Source organism: Stegodyphus dumicola, chromosome 4, assembly GCF_044657685.1.
Source record: "Stegodyphus dumicola isolate Sdum_Otavi_A_Nest chromosome 4, ASM4465768v1".
Taxonomy (NCBI): domain Eukaryota; kingdom Metazoa; phylum Arthropoda; class Arachnida; order Araneae; family Eresidae; genus Stegodyphus; species Stegodyphus dumicola.
The window spans coordinates 23,579,825-23,601,310 of NC_140771.1; the positions used below are offsets into that span (position 1 = coordinate 23,579,825).

The 21,486-nt window shown below is 32.3% G+C and overlaps 1 protein-coding gene across 1 annotated transcript in view; it reads right to left on the bottom strand.

The window, feature by feature from the left end:
- Positions 1-246: 246 nt before the first annotated feature.
- Positions 247-21,486, bottom strand: part of LOC118186589 (reticulophagy regulator 1-like) — a 38,106-nt gene continuing 16,866 nt past the window's right edge. The window contains exons 5-8 of the mRNA XM_035356696.2: positions 15,226-15,310; positions 14,984-15,082; positions 9,296-9,493; positions 247-6,786 (exon numbers count right to left, since the gene is read on the bottom strand). Of these exons, the coding sequence (XP_035212587.1) occupies positions 6,410-6,786; positions 9,296-9,493; positions 14,984-15,082; positions 15,226-15,310 (759 nt within the window). The 3' untranslated portion in view covers positions 247-6,409. The remainder of the gene's footprint in view (positions 6,787-9,295; positions 9,494-14,983; positions 15,083-15,225; positions 15,311-21,486) is intronic.

Here is a 21,486-nt window from a genome sequence, read left to right on the forward strand (position 1 = left end):
AATTATCTCATTTAATTTTGGGCACAGTAAACTTCATTGAAAATGTAGCTTTTCTGACCAAATAAATCTTAATATTTCCCATAAAAAAAGGGGGTGAATGATGATGATTCGTCTTTCTCATATATAGATCAATAAACAGGTCTTTCAAAAGTAAACAGCTTTTATCTAAATGAATATGGTATGCTCATAATTTTATCAGTATGTTTCCTTATTGAGACAACTGACAATAATGAAACTATCTAAATCTTTTTTTTTTTTTTTTTTTTTTACAAATTTATTTATTACTCATAAAAAAATTACTTATATTACTTTAAAGCATTACTCCTTCAAAAAATACTACTAATTGTATTAGTTTTTGTTTTATTTTTAAATAAAAACTTAATACAGAGTATACCAAAATAAGAACACTTTTTTAACATTAACAACAAAAAAGGGCATTAAAGATCACTTAAATGGACATTTTGTATTTGAATCTACAATGTCCACATAATGCATATGAACACATGTAGACATTCTGTTACAGCCTGGGAAAAGGCAGGCATCAGTTTATAATATCAGAGGTAAGTGCATTTTCTTTGAAGCATTGTAAGTGAATTTAAGTATTACTGAAAAACTAAAAATATGTCCAATGTGTAAAGATGATGGGGGACAGAATTTTAGACTTTTTCATAATCAAATGTAACAGTTATGAGATTATGTGACAAGTTTCAGAAAAATGATATCGTATGTGATTTGATGAATAAAAAGAGAATTACAATGAAAGAATATGGGGATGATAATACACTTTCAATTGTGTGCACCAAAACTGCAGTCACTGGATGACATCAGACATGAAACTGAGACTATTAGCATAACTCTTCTGTAGAAATCATATTAGTAGTTTATCAGTTTTTTGTACAGCACTGAAGATGACATATTGTTGCCAAAGGCATTTATTTTGAACATCTAAAACTTTAGTAATGTGTCACCAAAAATGTTAATGCTGTTATATTAGTAAGCCTGCTATTAATGTTTAAAGATGTCACCAAGAATGTTAATGCTGTTATTAGTAAGACTGCTATTAATGTTCAAAGATGAAATATTTTGGGGTACTCAGTAATTTTCCTTTAATCAATGACAATATGGTTCTAGTTCAAGAAATGTTACTCAAAAAAGAGTTTTAAATTAATTAATTATATTTTTAAATTAGATACTGCTGTAATTATTTTAACTGCAAACCTGTTAGATGTCCTCCTTTTGATGTGTTACAATTTATTATGACATGTGAATATGAGTTTAAATCGAACATATAATTATTAATGATATAACTCTTTTTAAAATAACATTTTTCAAACAACTGAATACAATGAGCCCTCTCCTGTTGGGCCCCTCAGAAAGTAAGGAGTATTGCTATATTCAACTTTCTGCTGGTAACTACCTCTTTCAGATGACTACCACTAAAAATGACCAGTATTTTAAGAATTATAAATATCAACACTTAGCATCATCACACAAAATAATCAACTCCACAGAAGACTAAAATCATCTGAAACTGGAAAGTTGTTTTAAAGAGAATTCACCAGACCCGATTTTTAACAATTTGTCCCGCGCCCCACGACGTTTTAAAAAAGTCCCGATTTTTGGAAAGAATGCACGATAAGCTAGGGAACGGCGGGAGAATACGGTTTTCAGCGGCCATGTGGTTACTTCGTCAGGATATAGTATGTCTTACATTCTTTTTGATAATTTTATAATGTTAAATTTTAATAATAACAAATAATTGTTGACAACTGATTATTGAGAATTGCTTATCAAAGTTCGCATTGTTGATCAGTTGTTAAAATTCGACCACCGTTGTTTGGACTTAATGGCATTTCTTGGCATTGGCATTGGAAAAAATATTTTGGAACTGTCTCTCAGACAATACACATCATACTGCGTGCTAGTGCTAGTTAAACAAGTGATGTCAACAAATCAACTATTCAGATAATTTAGGTATGTAATTTATTTATTCCACAAACACATAAATTTTCTTGAATTTAGCAGACAGTACTCTTATTATTTATATTTTATAGTGGCGGCAAAAGGTTTAGCGTCAGTCTTGAATGTGACGCTTACGACTTGCGTTACGGCAAATTCAGAGGAAAAATAATACAAGTTAAAACTGTTATTATTTAGAAAGCATTATAGGATTAAAATTTAAATAATTTTTAAAATATAGTTACTTTATAACAAACAAATTAATTTAATTTTTAAACTAACAATAAAATATATTCATGTAATTATGTACCTACTTACTGTGTTTTTAAGCAATATATATAGATAAAAATTTATAATATAATTTATAAAAAATTACTTCTTTAGATTTTTAACATAATGAGTACAAACAGAAGATGCAAATTCAAAGATGATCTAAGAAGTGAATTTCCTTTTGTTAAAAAAAAACAAAAGCGATCACATTGTAAAATGTGAGAAATGTAACAGTGAATTTTTCTATTTCGCCCGGCTAGAAGAATATTTCAAAGCACTCCGAGACACAGAAACATAAAAGATATTTAAATATTACTGCATCTTCTTTCAAAATGCAGGGATTCTTTCAGAAAACAATTTATGGATACGAAGAAAAGAAATTAGCATTAGCAGAAGGACTTATGTCTTTTCATGCTAATAATCACAATCATTTCTTCAGATCTTGTACATCACAAGTTGTTGAAAAGTTATTCAACAAAAAAACAACAGCAATCTACTAAAAGATTTCACTCAAATGAGAAATATGCCAAAGAATAAAATAATACTATATGTAATTTTTTAATGTATTATATTTGTAAATTGTACTTATGTTGAAATTTAAAAAATATATATTACAATACTATTTTTGCGTTCTATGAAAATTTGTGTTGCTCCATGTAGACTAAATTTTTAATCAAGAATCTCCCCCCCCCCCCGGTTCAATGGTGTCTCACTTATGTTAATGTCTGGTTATGTTAAAATCTGGTCACCTTATGCTAAATACATTAGAAATGGCTCATAAGATATAAAACTAAAAATGATAAATAAATTAAATATATATATATATTACAAGAATTCATCATACACAGATATACATTACATTAAGGCCCAAAAGTGCTTTATCAAAGATACTATTAGAAATAAAGATTTGAGTCTTATTCATATTTAATGCTTATAAAACAAGTTCATCACAACAATTTACAAGACCAGTGGGATATAACCGGTATTTTCAGTGTAATTTAAGTACAGTGTCATATGGACTCCATTCTGATAATCATAAATCAGCATAACATCACATTTTAAACACGACTGTATTCCAAACAATATACTTCATAGCTAAAAAATTTTTCTCAAAACTATGCTTCATAACTACATTCTACTCTCCAGTTTCTTTAAATAATAAAACATCACTGTTTGATAACTGTCAGATGATGATTAAGAAAATATATACAAATATGTGGTATCATTACATTTTATCTCAATATATTCACAAATCTTAACTACAGTCTGTTACCTTAGAACAGACATTTCAAGGCTATTTCCTTCCTCTAAATCATGACTCTTAGTAACTACTGCAGGGAGAAAAAAAAAAAAAAAGGCTGAATCCTCTAATTTCTTAATCCTCTAAATCCCTCTGCGCTCATATAAGTTATGATCCTAAATGAAGGGAGGATCGTTATGCCTATGAAGTGCCTATTTTAAAGTAACAGACTATCACATCTGAATGCTGAGTATTCCCAGTATAACTACATACATACATACAGCCCAAACTAAACAACATATCACAGGAAACCAAATATATAACAAAAAAGTACATTAAATAATGCTTCACAGAAAATTTTAATATTACAGCTTCAGTTTTCAATAATAGCACAAGAGCAACGACTGCTTTAATAAACATTTATTAGCAATACAGTCTTTCGTAAGAAGAAGGGGGAGGGAAAAAAACTACAATAACGATTTTAATGAAAAGTTGTTCCTTGACTTATAATGTTTTTCATTCTGATATGCCATTAATAAGTTGAAAATATTATCATAATTAACATACTTATTATAACTAATATATTACATGCATTTAGTTTGAAACTAATAATTTTATCTATTGAACATAAATCTAGCGAATGTTAAAAGTGCTCAGAAGATTAATGCAGTGAACTTTCAATTTTGTGAATTCATAAACTACTAAAAAAAGTTTATAAAATCAATAGCTGTTCATTAATGAAAATGGCACTAAAAAATTAAATTTGCATTCACTTTCATTTGTTAAGAGATCAAAATAATTAATATTATTATTTGGCTTCATTACCACCCTGGCAAATTTCAGTCCCTTTTCTTCATCAATCTGGGTTTCAAGATTTGGGAAATTTCATTCTTCAATTAATTTTAGAACATTTTATTTTACCATTCCCTAATTTTCAGTATTTAAACAGAAAGAATAAAAAGAAATTGGTAAGTTAAGATCACAAAAAAGAGACAATGTATAATGAGAAATTATACTTTTTACAAAACACAGCAGAAATTAATTCTATAGGATACTTTCCTAGACCACTGCAATAGTTCATAAAACAAACAATTTGTAAATTGAAAGTTCACTGAAAACCCAAATCCCCTCTCATATTCTTTGAATATTGCACTAAAAGGGCTAAGTACAAATATGCAAGTATTCACCATTAACGCAAACAGCTGAAAACATACTGGACTTTTTTTACAAAAAAAGAAAAAACTTTTGAAGCATTGAAATTTATTGTTGGATGGTAGTGATGCTGTAAGTAAACAAGATTTCACTCTTTTTTAATGAGGCTTATGTCAGCTAGAAAGGATATAGGTACTTGCTGATATTTTTCATTAAGACATCAATTTCTGAGTGTACAATTAGTTCCTTCTTTTTTTTTATGTACTTTATTATAATCCTCTACCTACCTATTAGTGCTTTTACTGATGATATACACTGAACGTATTATAACTGGGCTATGTGCAAGCTTGGAACATGATCAAAATTTTGATTGCAGTTTCAGCAGTACATGTAGCTGCAGAAATCATCACACAGCTGGAAAATGTTGAGTCAAACTATCATAAGTCAAAGACTATTTATGAACAGAATAAAACAAAACATCTCAGAGCAAGAAAAGAATTTTACGCTTCCGACATTTTATGAGTTGAACTGTTTAATCTTTGTTCTAAAGTGATCTATGTACAATTTATTAAATTCTGATGAAAATAAAATTCCTGATGAAATCTCAATATAATAAATAATTCAGTACTGTCAATATTACAAAAACATAAAATCAAAATGTAAGAAAAATTTTGAAAATCTCATAAATTCAGCAATTCCCCCCCCTCCCCTCTTAATATATATATACAAAGTTATTCATAACATGCAAAATTTTGGGTTTTTTTTCTTTTTGTTTCGCTTTTTGTTTGAAGGCTGTCAATACTGTTCTTATAAGTTTCATCATCTACTATCATTCTGATTAATTGAACATTTGTTATTTTTAATGTCACACAGGTGTTCACAAAGGAACAGAAACCATAATTGTGAAAATTCATTATTACAACAAATTAGTGCAGAGTTTGTAATATTGGCTTGATCTACATGTCTGAATTAAATTGATACCATGAATAAGTAACTTCAGCATGAACTGACACATCCTACATATTTCTTGATGAAAAATTCCCTGAATGTATGACTTGTACTCAGTGGTGACTACCAGGAATGTCCTGCAAGGTCTTGTTAACTTACACATGGCTGTTTCTTCATGTAAAAACTGTAATTTGATTTCCCGAGATCTGACAAAGTTCAACCAACATGGTGCTGCAGTACAAGTACAACATGCAAACATATTTCAGGCAAAAACTTTTTGTATAAACAAGAATTTTTATTGACAACCAGTAATTGAAAATTCTTCAAAATTTTTATTATTATTTCATTGAAGAGAAAAACCTTGAGAAATTTTTAATTATTGACAAAATTTACTTGGCACTGATTTCAAATAAAAAGATTCAACTTATTTGGGAAAAGTATGATATGGCCTCTTTTCAAGAGCAAATCACTCTACAAACATGCATCAGTTCAATAACAACAGTAGCAATACAAAATATCATGGAAATTTAATATTAGTTATTGAGCAAAACAAAGGGAAGATAAGAAGGACAAAAAAATTTAGAAGGTGATTTAATTTTACTCAATGAAGGTATTTACTGCAATATTTAATGATATTTAATGCTCAGTCTTAAAAAAAAAATTATTATAATGAGATTTCACATTCAAACTAAATAACAAAACTAAATAACAATTCAAACTAAATAACAAAACTAATTAACAAAACAAATGAAAGACAACACAAATCACACAATAAGCCTTGTATACGGCATAACATTTTAGCCAGTAATGTTCTAATTAATGCCCAAAAAGGTAGTATTTTCAAGACATAACATCAGATTCTTCTAAGATTTCAAAGTCCATTAATTCATCATCCTCTAAATCACTTGATGATGAAATTTTTGGCTTTGGTACACTGCTTACTGAAGTTTCAACTTTATCCTTCTCTAGGCTAGTGACTTTTTTTGCTGCTGTTTCCTGTTCTTGAGTTCTGCTAAATGAAAGACCTTCTGTGAAAACATCACTCTCTGATTCAGAACTGTCCTCTTTGAAATGAGATGTTACAAAATTCATTTCATTATTTTCAGGCTCTAACTTAGGCACAATGTCATCAGAAATGTCATCTTCAAGCTCACTCTCACCCTCTTCTTCAACACTTGGAAAAGCACCAAGGCCATGATATAATGAAAAATCATCACCTGGGGGGGGGGAAGAAAAAAATTCAAGCATAATATTTTTCCTATTTACAAATTTTACTTTCAGTATGAATGCAAATTAGCAATAAATTTTATACACAAATAAAAGCTCACAGAAAAGATTATTGCCAGAAAAGACTAACTCAAGTCTTTTTATTCATTCTAAACCATTATCAATAACAGTGAAGTAACAGTCTTGTGAAACATATAATAGATTTTTTACTTTTTCATCATGTACACATTTTACCAAAATTTTCTCACCTGCATTTTATTTCAGCAATTTTTAAAATGAATTAAATTTATTACACTTCATTTAATAAATAAAAATGGAAAATATTTTTAACTGCTTGCAATTATGTAAATTATATTACACACTTTTTCTTTTACAAAAATTGTTTTCATTTTAACAGTTAGCAGTATTTCATTAATTTACTACTATAATGAATTTAATATTTAAATTTAATTAATTTTGTTCATTCATTTTAATTTACTAGTGTTTCTTTAAGTTTTGTTTATTTATTTCAATCTTTAGATTATTTACTTTTGCATTATTTTACTCAATTTACCTGATAAGTTAAATGAGTAAAAAGAATGATTTTAATACAAAATTAAGAGGAGACAAATTGATATGTTTCAAAAAAAATAATAAAAGATCTTAAACAAACAGATGCTGTTAAAAATTAAAACTTTCACCACAAGTGTCAATCTCTCCTCCTAAAAAAGAGGGAGAAAGAAAGCAAAAAATTAAATCTATTTCCAAAATATTTTGACAAACGTGAAGGTAAAAAGATATCTTCTGAACATCTTTAGGTAAAAATCTTAGGATATCTTTACGTAAAAAGATATCTTCTGAAGAATAGAAAGTTATAAAAATGAGTCTGAAAAATCATAGATTATCATCCACACAATTAAAACAGATGTGAGAACATTATGCTATATCAGCGAAAAAAAGTACTCCCCCACCCACCCGCACCCCCCCCCCAAAAAAACTGAAAACTAGATTCAAAGCTTGTAGATGACACAGAAACTTAAGCTGATGCTTTCTTTGATTTTCTTGGGCCTAAATTTAAACCTCATGGACTAGACCTGAAAAAAAAAGGCATTTATTCAAAATTTAACTATTTTTTATACTCAAACTAATTTTACACTTTTTTAAAATCTTTTAAAGCCTTTTACTCATTTGCTTCCTAAATGAGAAATCTTTTTTCATTATTCTTGATATATTTCGCCAATAACTTGGGTTTCTCTGATGAGACTGTAATCCAAATAGTTAATGTCAGGGTCTTCAAAAGGCAAGGATAAGCAACAATAATTCTATTTTTAAAGGATATTAAATGCTGGCTGGATAACGCAAAAATAGTCCTGATATGAACTCCACTGAAGGAAATATGAAATATTTTCAAAAATAAAATGCATCAAGAAATAATAAAGGTGAAATTAATTTAAAGAACCCAGAGAATTTTGGTTTAAAATACAGGGTGTTTATAGATGAATGGTGCAGTTTTAAAAATTAATAAAAAATTGATGTATTGTCTTATCCATGTAAAACCTACATCGTAAGCATTGACAACTGTCCAAGTTTCTCATGTGCTACCTGCTGTTTGCTTGCCATGCTTACTGTGCAGCCGCAGCGACAGTTTCCAAGCTGCACAGCAATAGGAAAAGGCTTTTTGTTTGCTGCATTTTGAGGTGTCCAGATCTGTAATTACAGTGCAGCGTGAGTTTCGAGTGCATTTTCTGTGCAGTATCTCATGAGAAAGTGCATGGCTCATTTTTCTTCGAACAAGAAACTATGATTGGTAACTCATTTCTAGACATGTTGGAAACCTGGTCGTTTCCTTAGCTGAACACCAATTATGATGATTACATTTTGCAATTGGACGGTGCTCCACCCCATTTTCACATGAATATATAAGAGCTTCTTAATCCTATTCTTCACCAATGCTTGATTGGATGCTTAATTGCAACAGCAGACAAAAACCTTTTGCCCTGGCCACACTGTTCACCGGATTTAACACTATGTGATTTCTTTCTTTAGAGGTTTGTTAAAGACCAATTTTATACACCGGCAATGATCATGTCGAGGAAGTTTATGGTCGAATAAAGCATGCACTGTAGATCGTCACGGTGGATATGCTACACCAAGTATGGGAAGATATTGATTATCATGTGAATGTAAGTTGTGTGACCGAGGGTGCACATACTGAAGAAATGCATAAAAAACTTGGACAGTTGCTACTGCTTATGCTGTAAGATTTACCCATATAAAGTAATACATTGATTTATTAATTTTTAAAATTGCACCATTTATTCATACACCCTGCATAATTCATAATATGTCGTTTGTTTTTTAACATTATTAAATGTAAGTAAAGCATAATAAAACATTCTTAATCACAGAAATATATACTTTAGCAACAAAGCTTTAAGAAATTCTTCATAATTTGTATAAGATTGTATTTCATGCCTTTACTGGCAATAATAATAAATTGATTTAAAATCAAAAGCTTACTTTCATTAATGTAATGTTCATCAATAGGAGCTTCTGGATCTAAAGAATCAGTTAAAACTACACCGGGACTTGGTACTTCTGGGACATCCTCCTTCAGTGATAGCTGCCTTATAAGTTCAGCTGAGATTTCAGGAACAAACTCTTCCAAATCACTGTCTTTATCAGACTGCCCAGCAGATTTTGAAGAATTAAGTGAACCTTAAAAAAGGAGCAGGGGATATAATTGTACTATTAACAGAAGAAATATTTATTACATGAACATCAAATACCATCATAAATTATGATGCTAAATCAAGAGAAATCTATAAATACATCTTTCACATATACAAGAGATATTCAGTATCATGGATATCTTCAAATGGATTCTAAGAAAATCATACTTACATAAATGACATCAATACAGTACGCTATCTTCAAACAGTGGAAGCAAAGATAAATATTTTCATTAAATAATGCAGTTCTCCCAATCACTACTAAGATATACACTTTTATCTACTTTCATTCTGCATAATTTCATTCAAATAAATTTCCTTTAAGGGAACTTAACTGTCTTTTAAAGAATAAAGCTTTCTGACATAATGCATATAAAACAATTTAAAACTCTCCTCAGTTTAAAAAACAGCACACATCTTCCTACAGCTTTTCATGCTTAGTTGGATTATCTCAAGAAATTAATTGCAGATGAAAAAGGTGAGTGAATATAAGATATTACGCTCCATCAAGACTGATGCGAAAGAGTATACTCAGCTTATATTTTCAACCATTTTAATTGCATAAGAGCATATAGTAGAAACCCATCTATCCGGGTTTCAACTAAATGGAAAGTTTAAGTAAACAGAATATTTTAGAACTTTGTTTTGGGGGAGAGTGGAATTTCCCGGAAAAAATAAATAAATGATACCTTTGTAATACCATTATACAGCTTTAATACTATTAGCATGTATACACTATTGCCAAAAAGTTTCACTTAGTGTCTATAACAGATATTCAAGACATCACAACACAATCACAAGAACTCAGCCACTGTTTCATGTAAACACGATTAATTCTCGATAAGCTGGATTTTTGTAATGAAGGACATAAGATCTGTTTTCCCCCCTTACATTTTGAAAAAATTATTGATATAGGGACCTGTCTTCCATAAAGTCCCAATCACATTATGTTTCAGCTACACAGGACTTGACGTCGAAAGGGACAATTCTCAGAACCCGCAAAATTCTGGGAAACACACATAAATTACCGTTCTCACTTACTACAAAGACTTGAACGCCAAACAGTAATCGATTATCGCTCAGATTGGTATCACGTTATCCTTCAGAAGCAGAAGTTTCGTCTGATTGGTTGTCTCTACCCGGGATCCGAGACATTTTCAGTCAGGTTTGAAAAAATCCCGCGTAGCCGCAACATTGTATCCATAGCTAGGTGGGACTTCGCTTCAGAAGGGGCTCTTTTTTCTAGGAATCCTCCCGTTTAATAAACAATGGGTAAAAACAATACTGTGAATAAATAATACCGTGAAACATTACGATAAGCTATTTAAGTTGTTTATGTGCTACATCCGTAATTTTTATGCTTATTATTTAATTAAATTAAATATATATGTTCCGTTAAACTTCTACCAAAGTGACAGATGCAACTTATGCCAATCTTAATATTGTCAAACATGAAAATGTTTGGCAATATTAAGATGTTTTAGTTTTAAGGCTCTATGAACTACACTGCTGGCCATTAAAATTGCAACACTATGAAGGAAGGTAAATACAAAAATGATATCTATTGTAGTAAGCATGAAGACAAAATGATTAAATTTGTAAGCAGTTTGGGAGTAGTTTACAGGAGTGTGAAATTAGTAAAAACAGCTGCCACCTGTGGCAGCTTAAATGGCCCTACACGGTTATGCAAAGAGTCGAATTGGGGTTGCATGGCAGAAACAGGCAACTCATTCCATGCTGCTTCAAGTCTATGCCATGCTCCATCAACCGTATTAGCTGGAGAGGGGTGGCGGGCGAGTCTCTCAGCAACCCACGACCAGATGTTTTCAATGGGTGACAGATTTGGTAACCGTGCAGACTAGGGCAGCAGTCGAATACCTTGTGTATGAAGGAAGGTCAGAACACAACAAGCAACACGTGGTCTTCCATTTTCTTGTTGGAAGATGGCGTGTGGCAGGCCTAGAAGATAGACCACAACTATTGAACATAACATGTCAGAAATACACCGATCTGCGTTCAAATTACCGTCAATCCCAACTAGAGATGTGCATGTCATGCACCCCATGGCTGCCCAAACCATGACACCAGGTGCAGGAGCCCAATACTGATACCGAATACAAGCAGGTGAAAAGCAGTCTCCTTGGAGCCTCCAGACACGTATATGGCCATCAGAATACTGCAGGCAGAACCAGGACTTGTCTGGAAAGACAACATTGTGACACTCCTGTTTCCAGCTTTGTCGTTCGGCGCACCAGAGTAGCCCTCTATCTTTATGATGCATTGTGAAGGGAAGCCGAAGTAATGGTCGCCGTTCTAACCCGAAGTAATAGTCCACGCTGCTTTAAACATTGGCGCACCGTACAAGCGGATACTGGACTTTCTGCCAACATAACCATTTCCTGACTAATAGCCTATGATGTGGTTTTACGGTTTTGCAGGGTTGACCTCACAGTATGTCTGTCCTCTCGGGTGTTGGTCATAGGAGGGTGTTGAGATCCTGCATGCCGTTCAGCATGACCCTCGGCAACCCGTTGATTCCAGATTCGTATGACAGTGGTTGGATGTTGACCAGTGCAACGGATGATCACGGAACCAGTGCAGCAGATCATGGAAAGATAAGGAAAGATAAGGATAAGATAAGAAAGATAAGGATCATGGAAAGACTCTTGATAGGTAATGATCCTGCCTTTATCGAATTCCAACATTTGCTGGTAAGCATTTCTTATTCTTATTCAATGCATAACACGATATCCTGTGCAAATTCCAACCTTACAAACAGCTTTTCAAATGAGAAATCCGCTACATAACTTTTCTTTTATGCAGTGCTTCAGATGTCGTTTCTCCCTCCTGTGTCTTCTAAATGCGTTGAAATGCTATTCATTTGCATATCCCAACCTCCTCTTCCATGACATTTATCAGATCGTTTCTTCCTGGTGTTGCAATTTTAATGGCCAGCAGTGTATGTTGGCTTTTAAACCTGAGTGCAATTTTTTTTCCGAAATGTCGTATAATTTTTAATGTATGCTTTTGATATTCGAGCAGGTAACAAATAAGATGACTGTTTTTATAATTTTAGACTAGAAATTTCTTCTATTAATTTAACTTTTCTAACATGTATTACACTTTTCATGCACTCAACTATCTTAAATGTTCACATATCTGTCATTCAGTATTTACTAAGCATTGCAGATAGTTAAGCTTTTACTATGTATATGGATGCAGGATGGTATTTCTATAATAACAAAGTTCCCTTTTGGTATAACACATAATGCATAAAGAATTTGTACACACATACACACCTTTTAAAATGTCACCGAACATGAATAAACAGCCATGATGCTTTCTTCAACAGAGAATACTTGGATGACAGAAAATACTTTGTTCTCTCATCATTTCACTGCCTGAAATACTCTGCACATAACACCTGAACTCACACACTTTTACTGATACTGAGTTCATATATCTGTTCATCCAATTCAACTAATCATTTTTCTGTACAGTAAACTAAAATCCCTTGCCAGAAATTGGTAAGGAATATGCACATTTCTGGCAGTCTATAATACGTACCTGCCTCGCGAAGAAGACAATGCAATGCTTGCAATTGCAGCAGCAGAAATAGTTTGCAGAGTACCTTTCTCTCCCATGCCATAGCAATCGTAATCCTAGGTTTTCTTCCAGAAAACTTACCACTGCATTACCACTGCATGTCTGGCACTTAAGCTACTGCCACAATCAATAAGACAAAGAAACACTAAGCTATTATTCCAAGTTTGACTAATTTTGGTCTATCGTAAGAGGGCCAATGCTCTCCTTCAGAGTTTATCTGGAAAATATTTTACTAGTATCAGATTCTGTAAGAGGGTGAGAATAAAGTTTTGCTTTAAAACTTGATATAAATTCATCTTAATTTTCCACTGAAATTTCTATTAAACACTGTTGACATAAGAAATTACCACATTCTTCAGTCCATGCTCTTGTGATATCAACAGCTAGCATATTCCATTTAACGTTAGAAGATGCAGGTTCAAATATATGTAAAGGCACATACAATTTCTACAGAATAATAATAATAATAAAAAAAAAAACATAAACAAAAACTTGTACTACAAATGTGGGGAACAATGAGTCATTACCACTTAGATCCGGTTCACTAAAATGGGACAGAAGGAGAAGAATTATTACATTTTCCAGGCATGCTGTTGAGGTAGATATAGTTAGTAATTCAGCTATAAAACTAGAAGATCTATGGTTCAAATCCCAGCTAGGACACAGATGATTTGTCTCATTTCCCACACTGAAGAAACTCACAATATGAGGTACATCTATTAATTAGTTTATGCTTGCTGCACTCAATTATATTTGAATATTCATAATTTAAAATATTTGATTTTTTTAATCATAAAACTCAAAAATAAACTAAATAAACAATCAGCAATCTCATCCTTATATTCAGGTTAAAAAAACTTTATTCTCATCTTTGTATTCAGGTTCAATATCTAGAAGACATTTACAATAGGTTTGCATCCAGCAATTAAATATACAGAAGGTAAAAAATCATATATTTAAAATAAGCTAGTAAAACAACAGTGATATAAAGCCAGAAAAGAAAAAACTTATTACATTCACAGTATTTGTGCCAATTTTTATAATTAATCATACCTGAAGGAAATAATTTATTCAAGATATGATTGAGCATTTTCTTCAATAGCTTGCTTGCACATAAGATTGGAAAAATTATGCAAGTATAATGGCAAAAATTTCAATTAATTATGCAAGTGCTCTAATTGTGTAATTTTCCTCCACCAGATTTCTTATATATGAAGCTTTCAACAAAAATTTCCTGCTATCAGATGGCAACAACATTTAGTCAGGATAGGAAATTTGCAAAATAAAAACAACAGCATATGCCTTTAAGGTGCTAAAAAAATATCCTCAACATTCATACAACCAGTGCAAAATTTTAAATTGCTGTTCAGTCAGAATTTCAAATGAATGCTGCTCAGTCAGAATACTTTCAAATCTGAATGAAATTAAATTCATTCAAAAGTATAATAAAAACTGAATTCAGAAGTTTCTATGTTGTTAAATTGCAATACATTTGTTTCAATGCATACATAAAAATATAAGAATCAGCTATTATATATGCACAACTTTCCTTCTGCAACAAAAGTACCACAAAAATTTCTGTAACTCTAAGTAAACCGAGTGATCAGACAAAAAAGCAAAATATTTTGAAAATAATAATAGGGTAAAAAAAAAATTGATTATTGTCACTTTATTTTTATGCTTTTATATAACTTTTACGTATATAAATATTTGTTTGAAATATTACAGATTTATATCACTTATTTAGCTTCAATGCATACTTATGCAATTAAACCATAATGTAAACAGTTTTTTCAGTCAATTTAAAAATACACTTTTAACAGCTTTTCATTAGCAAAAACATATAGTATAAAGAAACCATTCTCATTACCTTGGCCATCAGATTCTGCAAAATATCCAATGATATGATCATATAAAGTTGAAGGTATTAAATGTAATGCTATTCCAGGACCCAAAGATAAGATTAACACTGCAAAAAAAAAAATTTAAATATATACATATGCATATATTTCATTTTGTTAGGCTTAATTATAAGTTATAGAATAATAAAAATCTCATACTAGATTTTTTTTAAAGTGTGAAAATATTTATATAAAAAAGAATCTCATTTACCTAAACTGTAAATGATAAGAACTCCTGGAATAACTTTACCAATAACAGCAAGTAGAGAGAAGAAGCCACACATCAAGGCACAAAACTAAAAATATATTTTTATACAAATTATTTTTGCACAGAATAAAAGAAACGAATTATCCACAATCAATATACTTACAGCTACTGTTTCAAAAATTTTGTATAATGTTATAAAATAAAAGTTAGGTTAATAATATCAACCCAGGTTAAGTAATTATTAAATTTCTGGTTTGTTTTAGAGGTTTAAGCAGCACAATTAATCACATAGCAACAATTACAGTTTCTAATGGAATTCTGTATTCCTATTAAAAACAGGAAAGATTAAAAAACTGACAAAAGCAGAAAAATCTAGCAATATGACTGATTAGAAATATATAAAGGTGGATAAAATTCATTCAAATAATATAAAAAAACACACAATATTTTAATAAAATTAAAGATATAAAAATGTATTATTTTACAAAAAATAAACACACAATTCTTTACTTATGATCATTAAAAGTGAAAGAGTTCTTTAAGTTAAAAGGAAATTTATTCAAGTTTAATAATAAGCCTTCATACAGCCTCTATTAACACTCACGTTCAATCTGTTTAGATTAGAAAAGGTCTTCACCATGCATAGAGACTAAATTAATCAAAAAGAAAATAGGAATAACCGATAAAATTTGGCGGACTGAATAATGACTCCACTGAGTCAAGCATTTGCACAACATCTAGCAAAAGCATAACCTGTGTGAAATCTTGGATTTTTCCCCTTCTTTTAACGAGATTCAATTTATGACTTCCTGTTACATTAGAGCACATCGCAATTTACTGTTCTTGTGACTGGAAGCATTTTCTTCTTTCTGAATGCTATGTTGGGAGGCATTTCACAATAGGTTGGATTTATCAACATTTGCTCTGCAAGCAGCTAACTCATCAAACTTAGAGCAAAAATCTTTTGTCACATTCTGATCACCATTTAGAAGTTGATCGAACACTTCAAATTCTCAAATACTATGGTAAGTATGCCATTCCAAAAACATTAACTATGTCTCTAAGTCTCAATTGTCTAAAACATTTTTCTTTCTTCTGCACAAATAATTCCATTTATAATGTTTTCCTGTGCACTTTATAATGTTTTCCTGCAGGGTAAACCACCCAAACAATACTTTTCCCAATTCTCATATATGTACTTTTTCTTATAGTCGCCCCTCCCCCAATCGAATGTGTGCACAGACCACATGAATTTTTCTTTTTCATACTAAATCACACAGTCTACTTGCTTATCTCATACTGTAATGATAATGATTTTATACTTGATCTGTTCTCTGCTTCAGGGATCATTTGAAGTGTTTGATGAATGAAAAGAATTACATGCTCCCGCCTTTTTTTTTTTAATAATTTTTTACACCATAATAAAGCAAAATTACTCAAAATAATATGACTTTAAAAAAAAATCAATTTCAAAACTAATGTGCATGGTTTTATAAGAATTTAAATGAAGGAAATAAACTGCATCAAAAATAGCAAGCGGTAGCTATAGTGAGAAGGGAAGCCAGTAAGAGAGCACTTGCTAACTCACATAGTGGGAACAGCACACTTGCTTTTTTTTTTTTTTTTTTTTTTTTTAATGTTATTCTTTAATTTCAAGAGCAGCCAACATGAAGCACAAGAGTAATTAATAACTGTACAATAGATTTTATATTTTTGATTGTACTAATTACCATTAGCAGACGATTTAACAGTATTTACATATTCCAGATTATGAACAGATGTGCATAAAAGCAATTCCAAAATACCATCCTCTATTACCACTGTTGTTATTCCATTTCGTTTTTGCATTTTTCATTTCCATTATTTTTTCACAATTGCTGATGGTTTGTGATAATTTTTCCACCATTCTTCAATTAATTTTTTTTAAGGTGGTGCATAGTTAATCCCCTTCCAATTAATTGGAAGTCTACTATATATATATATGTGTGTGTGTGTGTGTGTGTGAAATATTAAGAGCACAAGGAAAAGCCGGAACAATTTCGATGCTTGCCTAGATCCATACTGAAGAAGAATTTTGATTGCGTAGTAAGCTAATAATTTCAATACTTGTTTCTTTAGTTATGTTATGTTATTTATACCTTACGTTTGATTCATTATGCTTTGTTTGTATCGAATTTGGCTTCTGACCAAGGGTTGTACTGCCCAGGACCTGCAGTCCTTGGGAGGGGGCAGTGTTATGAAATGTCCAGGTGATGGCTTCCCCCCACAAAGCAGTTTTAGGGTTGCCATAAAATGGCAAGGGAAGGCAGGGTTGCCACATTTGGTGAGAAATCACCCATTTGGCCATATGCCATGGATGGATGGAAAACCTTCTGGAACGAATTCTGAAAGGTTTAGCCCAGAATATTCTCGAACACAAGCCAAAAGCTATATAAACCCTGCTGGTTCGCAGTCAGTTAGTGTGTGCCTCATCTAGAGTGCGAGATAGTGTGTCTCGAGTTAGTCGCTCCGTGCTGAGTCGATCAAGTTGACAGCAGGGCAGCAAGTACTGAGAGGGTTGTCGACTGCACCGAAAGAGTCTCTTAGCTTATTGCTGTTAGTGCATCGTCGGGAGGGCATGTTGAACTCCGGGAATGACTGAAATGAAGAGTCGGAAGCTGTGCTCTATGTGTCGTCGAGTGCATCGTGAGTTGTAGCAAGGAGTCTTTTCATGTATCACGGTTAGTGCATCATCGAGACAGCGTGCTGAGCTCAGCAAATGACTGAACTGAAGAGTCGGGAGCTGTGCTCTGTGTGTCGTCGAGTGCATCGTGAGTTGTAGTGCGGAATCTCTTTATGTATCACGGTTAGTGCACCGTCAAAAAAGTGTGTTGAACTCTGCGAACGACTGAACCAAAGAGTCAGAAGCTGTGCTCTCTATCGTCGAGTGCACCGCAAGTTGTAGCATGGAGAGTCTCGAGAGTATGTGGAGTTCCGAGAACGACCAAGCAGAGTTGGGAGCTGTACTCTGGTACTTTGCAGTGAAACTGTCTCCACCGTTATCACCCGATAACCTGAAAGCTGTATTGCTGATTGTTCCAGCAAGTGTATAATAGATCTTCGACGACTGTAAAACGTGACTTTGGAGCTGTCCTGATTAATATTGGGTAAATAAAGTATGCTTCGATACTTCATCGAAGTGTCAAGTCTCGTCGTTATTCACTCCAAATCCACACGAACCCCGTACGAATGTGAAGGAAGAAAGTCACGTAACAACTGATGTCAGAAAAAAAAGTAACAATAACAAGGATGCTGTCTAATGAATTCAGAACATTTCAAGAATCTCTAAATATATCAGCCAGTCTTTGTGACAATACCCTCTTCTGTTACTGCTAATCATACATATTTTCATCTTGTGCATTAACTTATTACAACATCCATCTTATGCATTGTAACACTCATCTTATGGATCTTAACATTATGCAGTCTTATCTTATCATGTTTATAAAATAAAGGCTTTACATGTTGCAAACTAAGACTGGTAACTTATTACCAAATTAGCATTCAGAGAAAACCAGCATGTTCCTTTTGAATCGTAACAGTCTGCAATCTTATTAGCATATTATTCTTCTGCTAGGCTTCACATTTCTGCTTCTTTCTGCCTGGGGCAAGTATCTAGCCTTCATATCTGCTCATGATTACTATCCAACATCTTTCAACTCAAAAAGCACTCACTTTCTGCTACAGTACAAAGCCTGTAATCCGGACTCGTCGGGACTTTGGCGATTCCGGATTATAGATCATCGATTTAAATCTGGTAAGATGGCATGCAGAAATTATACAATTAAAAATATGAAACCATAGTTTATGAAATAAAGAGCAATTATGATCTAAAGCGTATCAAAATTTACAAAAAAAGAGCTTAATATTTATTTATTTACTTTATTAAACATTTCTTTCAATGTAAGTTGTTTAAGTTGCTTCGTGTTTTGTGCTAATACTTTCTCTTTAATTCTCTCTTCTATAAACAGACATAATTTTTTGTTCAGTTACAAAGTTCCACTGTTCAAATCCTGTAATTGCTGTGTCGAGAATACCGACAAACTTGTCAATGAAAATTTTTTTGTTTTCAATAACCTCTCTGTCACTTTCTTCACTATTGGAAGCGCGCATACGTAAACGCTTTACTGGCTTTACGCGCATGCATAGCGGATGTGTGCATGCATAAGTTTGTGGCTTTGAGGTCCGGATTATAGATCATTCCGGATAATGAACGTCCAGATTACGGATTTTGTACTGTATATGTTTCTCGGACATTTTTACTTATCTTCAGTCAGAAAATGAAATGACAGTACTTGTCAACTGTATTCTGGGATGACATGTATGTGACAGGACTGTGCACTGAGAATTTACCTCCCTATGTCAAATGCTCAATGCAAAATTCCACTTTGATGTTTCCAGAACATAAAGAGAATGTTTATCACATTGCATTAGTACGAGGAGCCTCCCTGCAGCAAGTAGCCAACAGCCTCCCATTCACAGTACTTAGAATCGCCTCAACCACCAGGAGGTCTACACGTTTTTATCAATGCAGTACATAAATATGGCTATACTGAAATGTTCCACCTATTATATATCTCTTGATTTAACAATTGGCTAATATCAGGCAAATAGCTTCAACAAGTTAACACTGGAATTACCCTTAAAACTGGAATTCAAAGTAAATTAAAGATTTGTGTGAGTCCGTAACTACCACACATACCAGAACTTTACTAGTTTCATGAACATTATGACTGAACAAGAGAAAGTTGGAAAATGGATAGATAACTAGCAAATTTAAACACCAGCTATTTCAAATGAACAAGATATTTTTAACAGCTTCTGATCATTTATTTTTAGCTTCTGCTGTTGTATATGAATCAATGAATTCATTCCATTTTAGGATCATATGATATGTTTTTATTTTTATATACCGTTCTTATCTACTTAACTTACTTGCTTCATAAGTCCTTCATAAAAGCAGGAGATTATTCCAGTATGACAATGCAATCTTGCAAAGGCAAGTAATTAAAAGAATATATTAATTCACTGACAGCTTAGCTGCAGGTGAGAAGGTGCGTTTTTAAAGCACACTATAAATCAATGAACAGGAATAATGAACAAACATAAAACTTTTTTTTTTTGGCTGCCAAAAAGTACTAAAAACATATATAAAACATTAAAATTAGCCTACATATGCAGATAAAAATAGTTTATGAGCAAATCCAGCAATTGCTTAAACCAGAGATGGGCAAACTTTTTCGCTCACAGGCCAAAACTCAAAAAAAAAAAAAAAAAAAAAAAAAAAAGTTCGGCGGGCCAAGATAAATTTTTACAAAAACAACATACAAGTATTACAATTTTAATATGTTAATGAGATGAATGAAATTGCGATTTCATTTTTAAAAGTTCCTTACATTGAGGTTCGAAGTGAGATGTACTGATTTTAAGGAATGAGGCTAAATGTTCATCTGTCAATCTACTTCTAAAATAATTATTTCTAAGTTGAAAACACTTGTTCACATATATAAAATGAAGCAAACATAGCACTGATTTTCTCGTCGTGAGATATTAACCACTTGCCCTATGATTAACCTTCACGGTTGCGGTGCCATGCGCTACAATATAACAAGCGGTAAAGTGTCTCATTTACGGCGCTCCACGTCTGCGAGTGCAATCCAGAGCTGTAACTCGAGAAATAAACAATCTCGTTGTTAGGCAACGTGTGCACCATGTTATTTTCATTTTTGCGATAAATGCCTATCGACATGGTGTTCACGCCACTCGCGGTTTGAGACAAAAGCATCTCGAAGTGCGTGCGTCTTTTTAGCGAAAGTGGTTAAATTTGGGAAACTTACTTTCGATGATGATTTGTAAAACTCTAATTTTGGCATATTTAGAAACAACTGCTTGAGATGATTGTTAGATTGCATCTCAATTAATTCAAGCTGAAAATTTGACGTCACTGCTTCACAATTTATGTTGAAAGGTATGGTAAAAATATCCAATTCTGTTTGAATGGAACTGAAATCTTGAAGTATGCGTTCGAATTCAAAATGCAGTTTTTTCAAGCCATCTTCATAATTCTTAAGCTTCTCTTCATTTACTGAGGGTACTGAATTAAACTTTGGAAAATGAGACAAGTTGTTTGTAGCTAGCTGCCCTGGAAGCAGATCAGGTTTTAGTTTAAAAGCTTTGAGATGGGCCCCGATACCGTCGATAAATTGATTTTTTCCTTGCATCTTG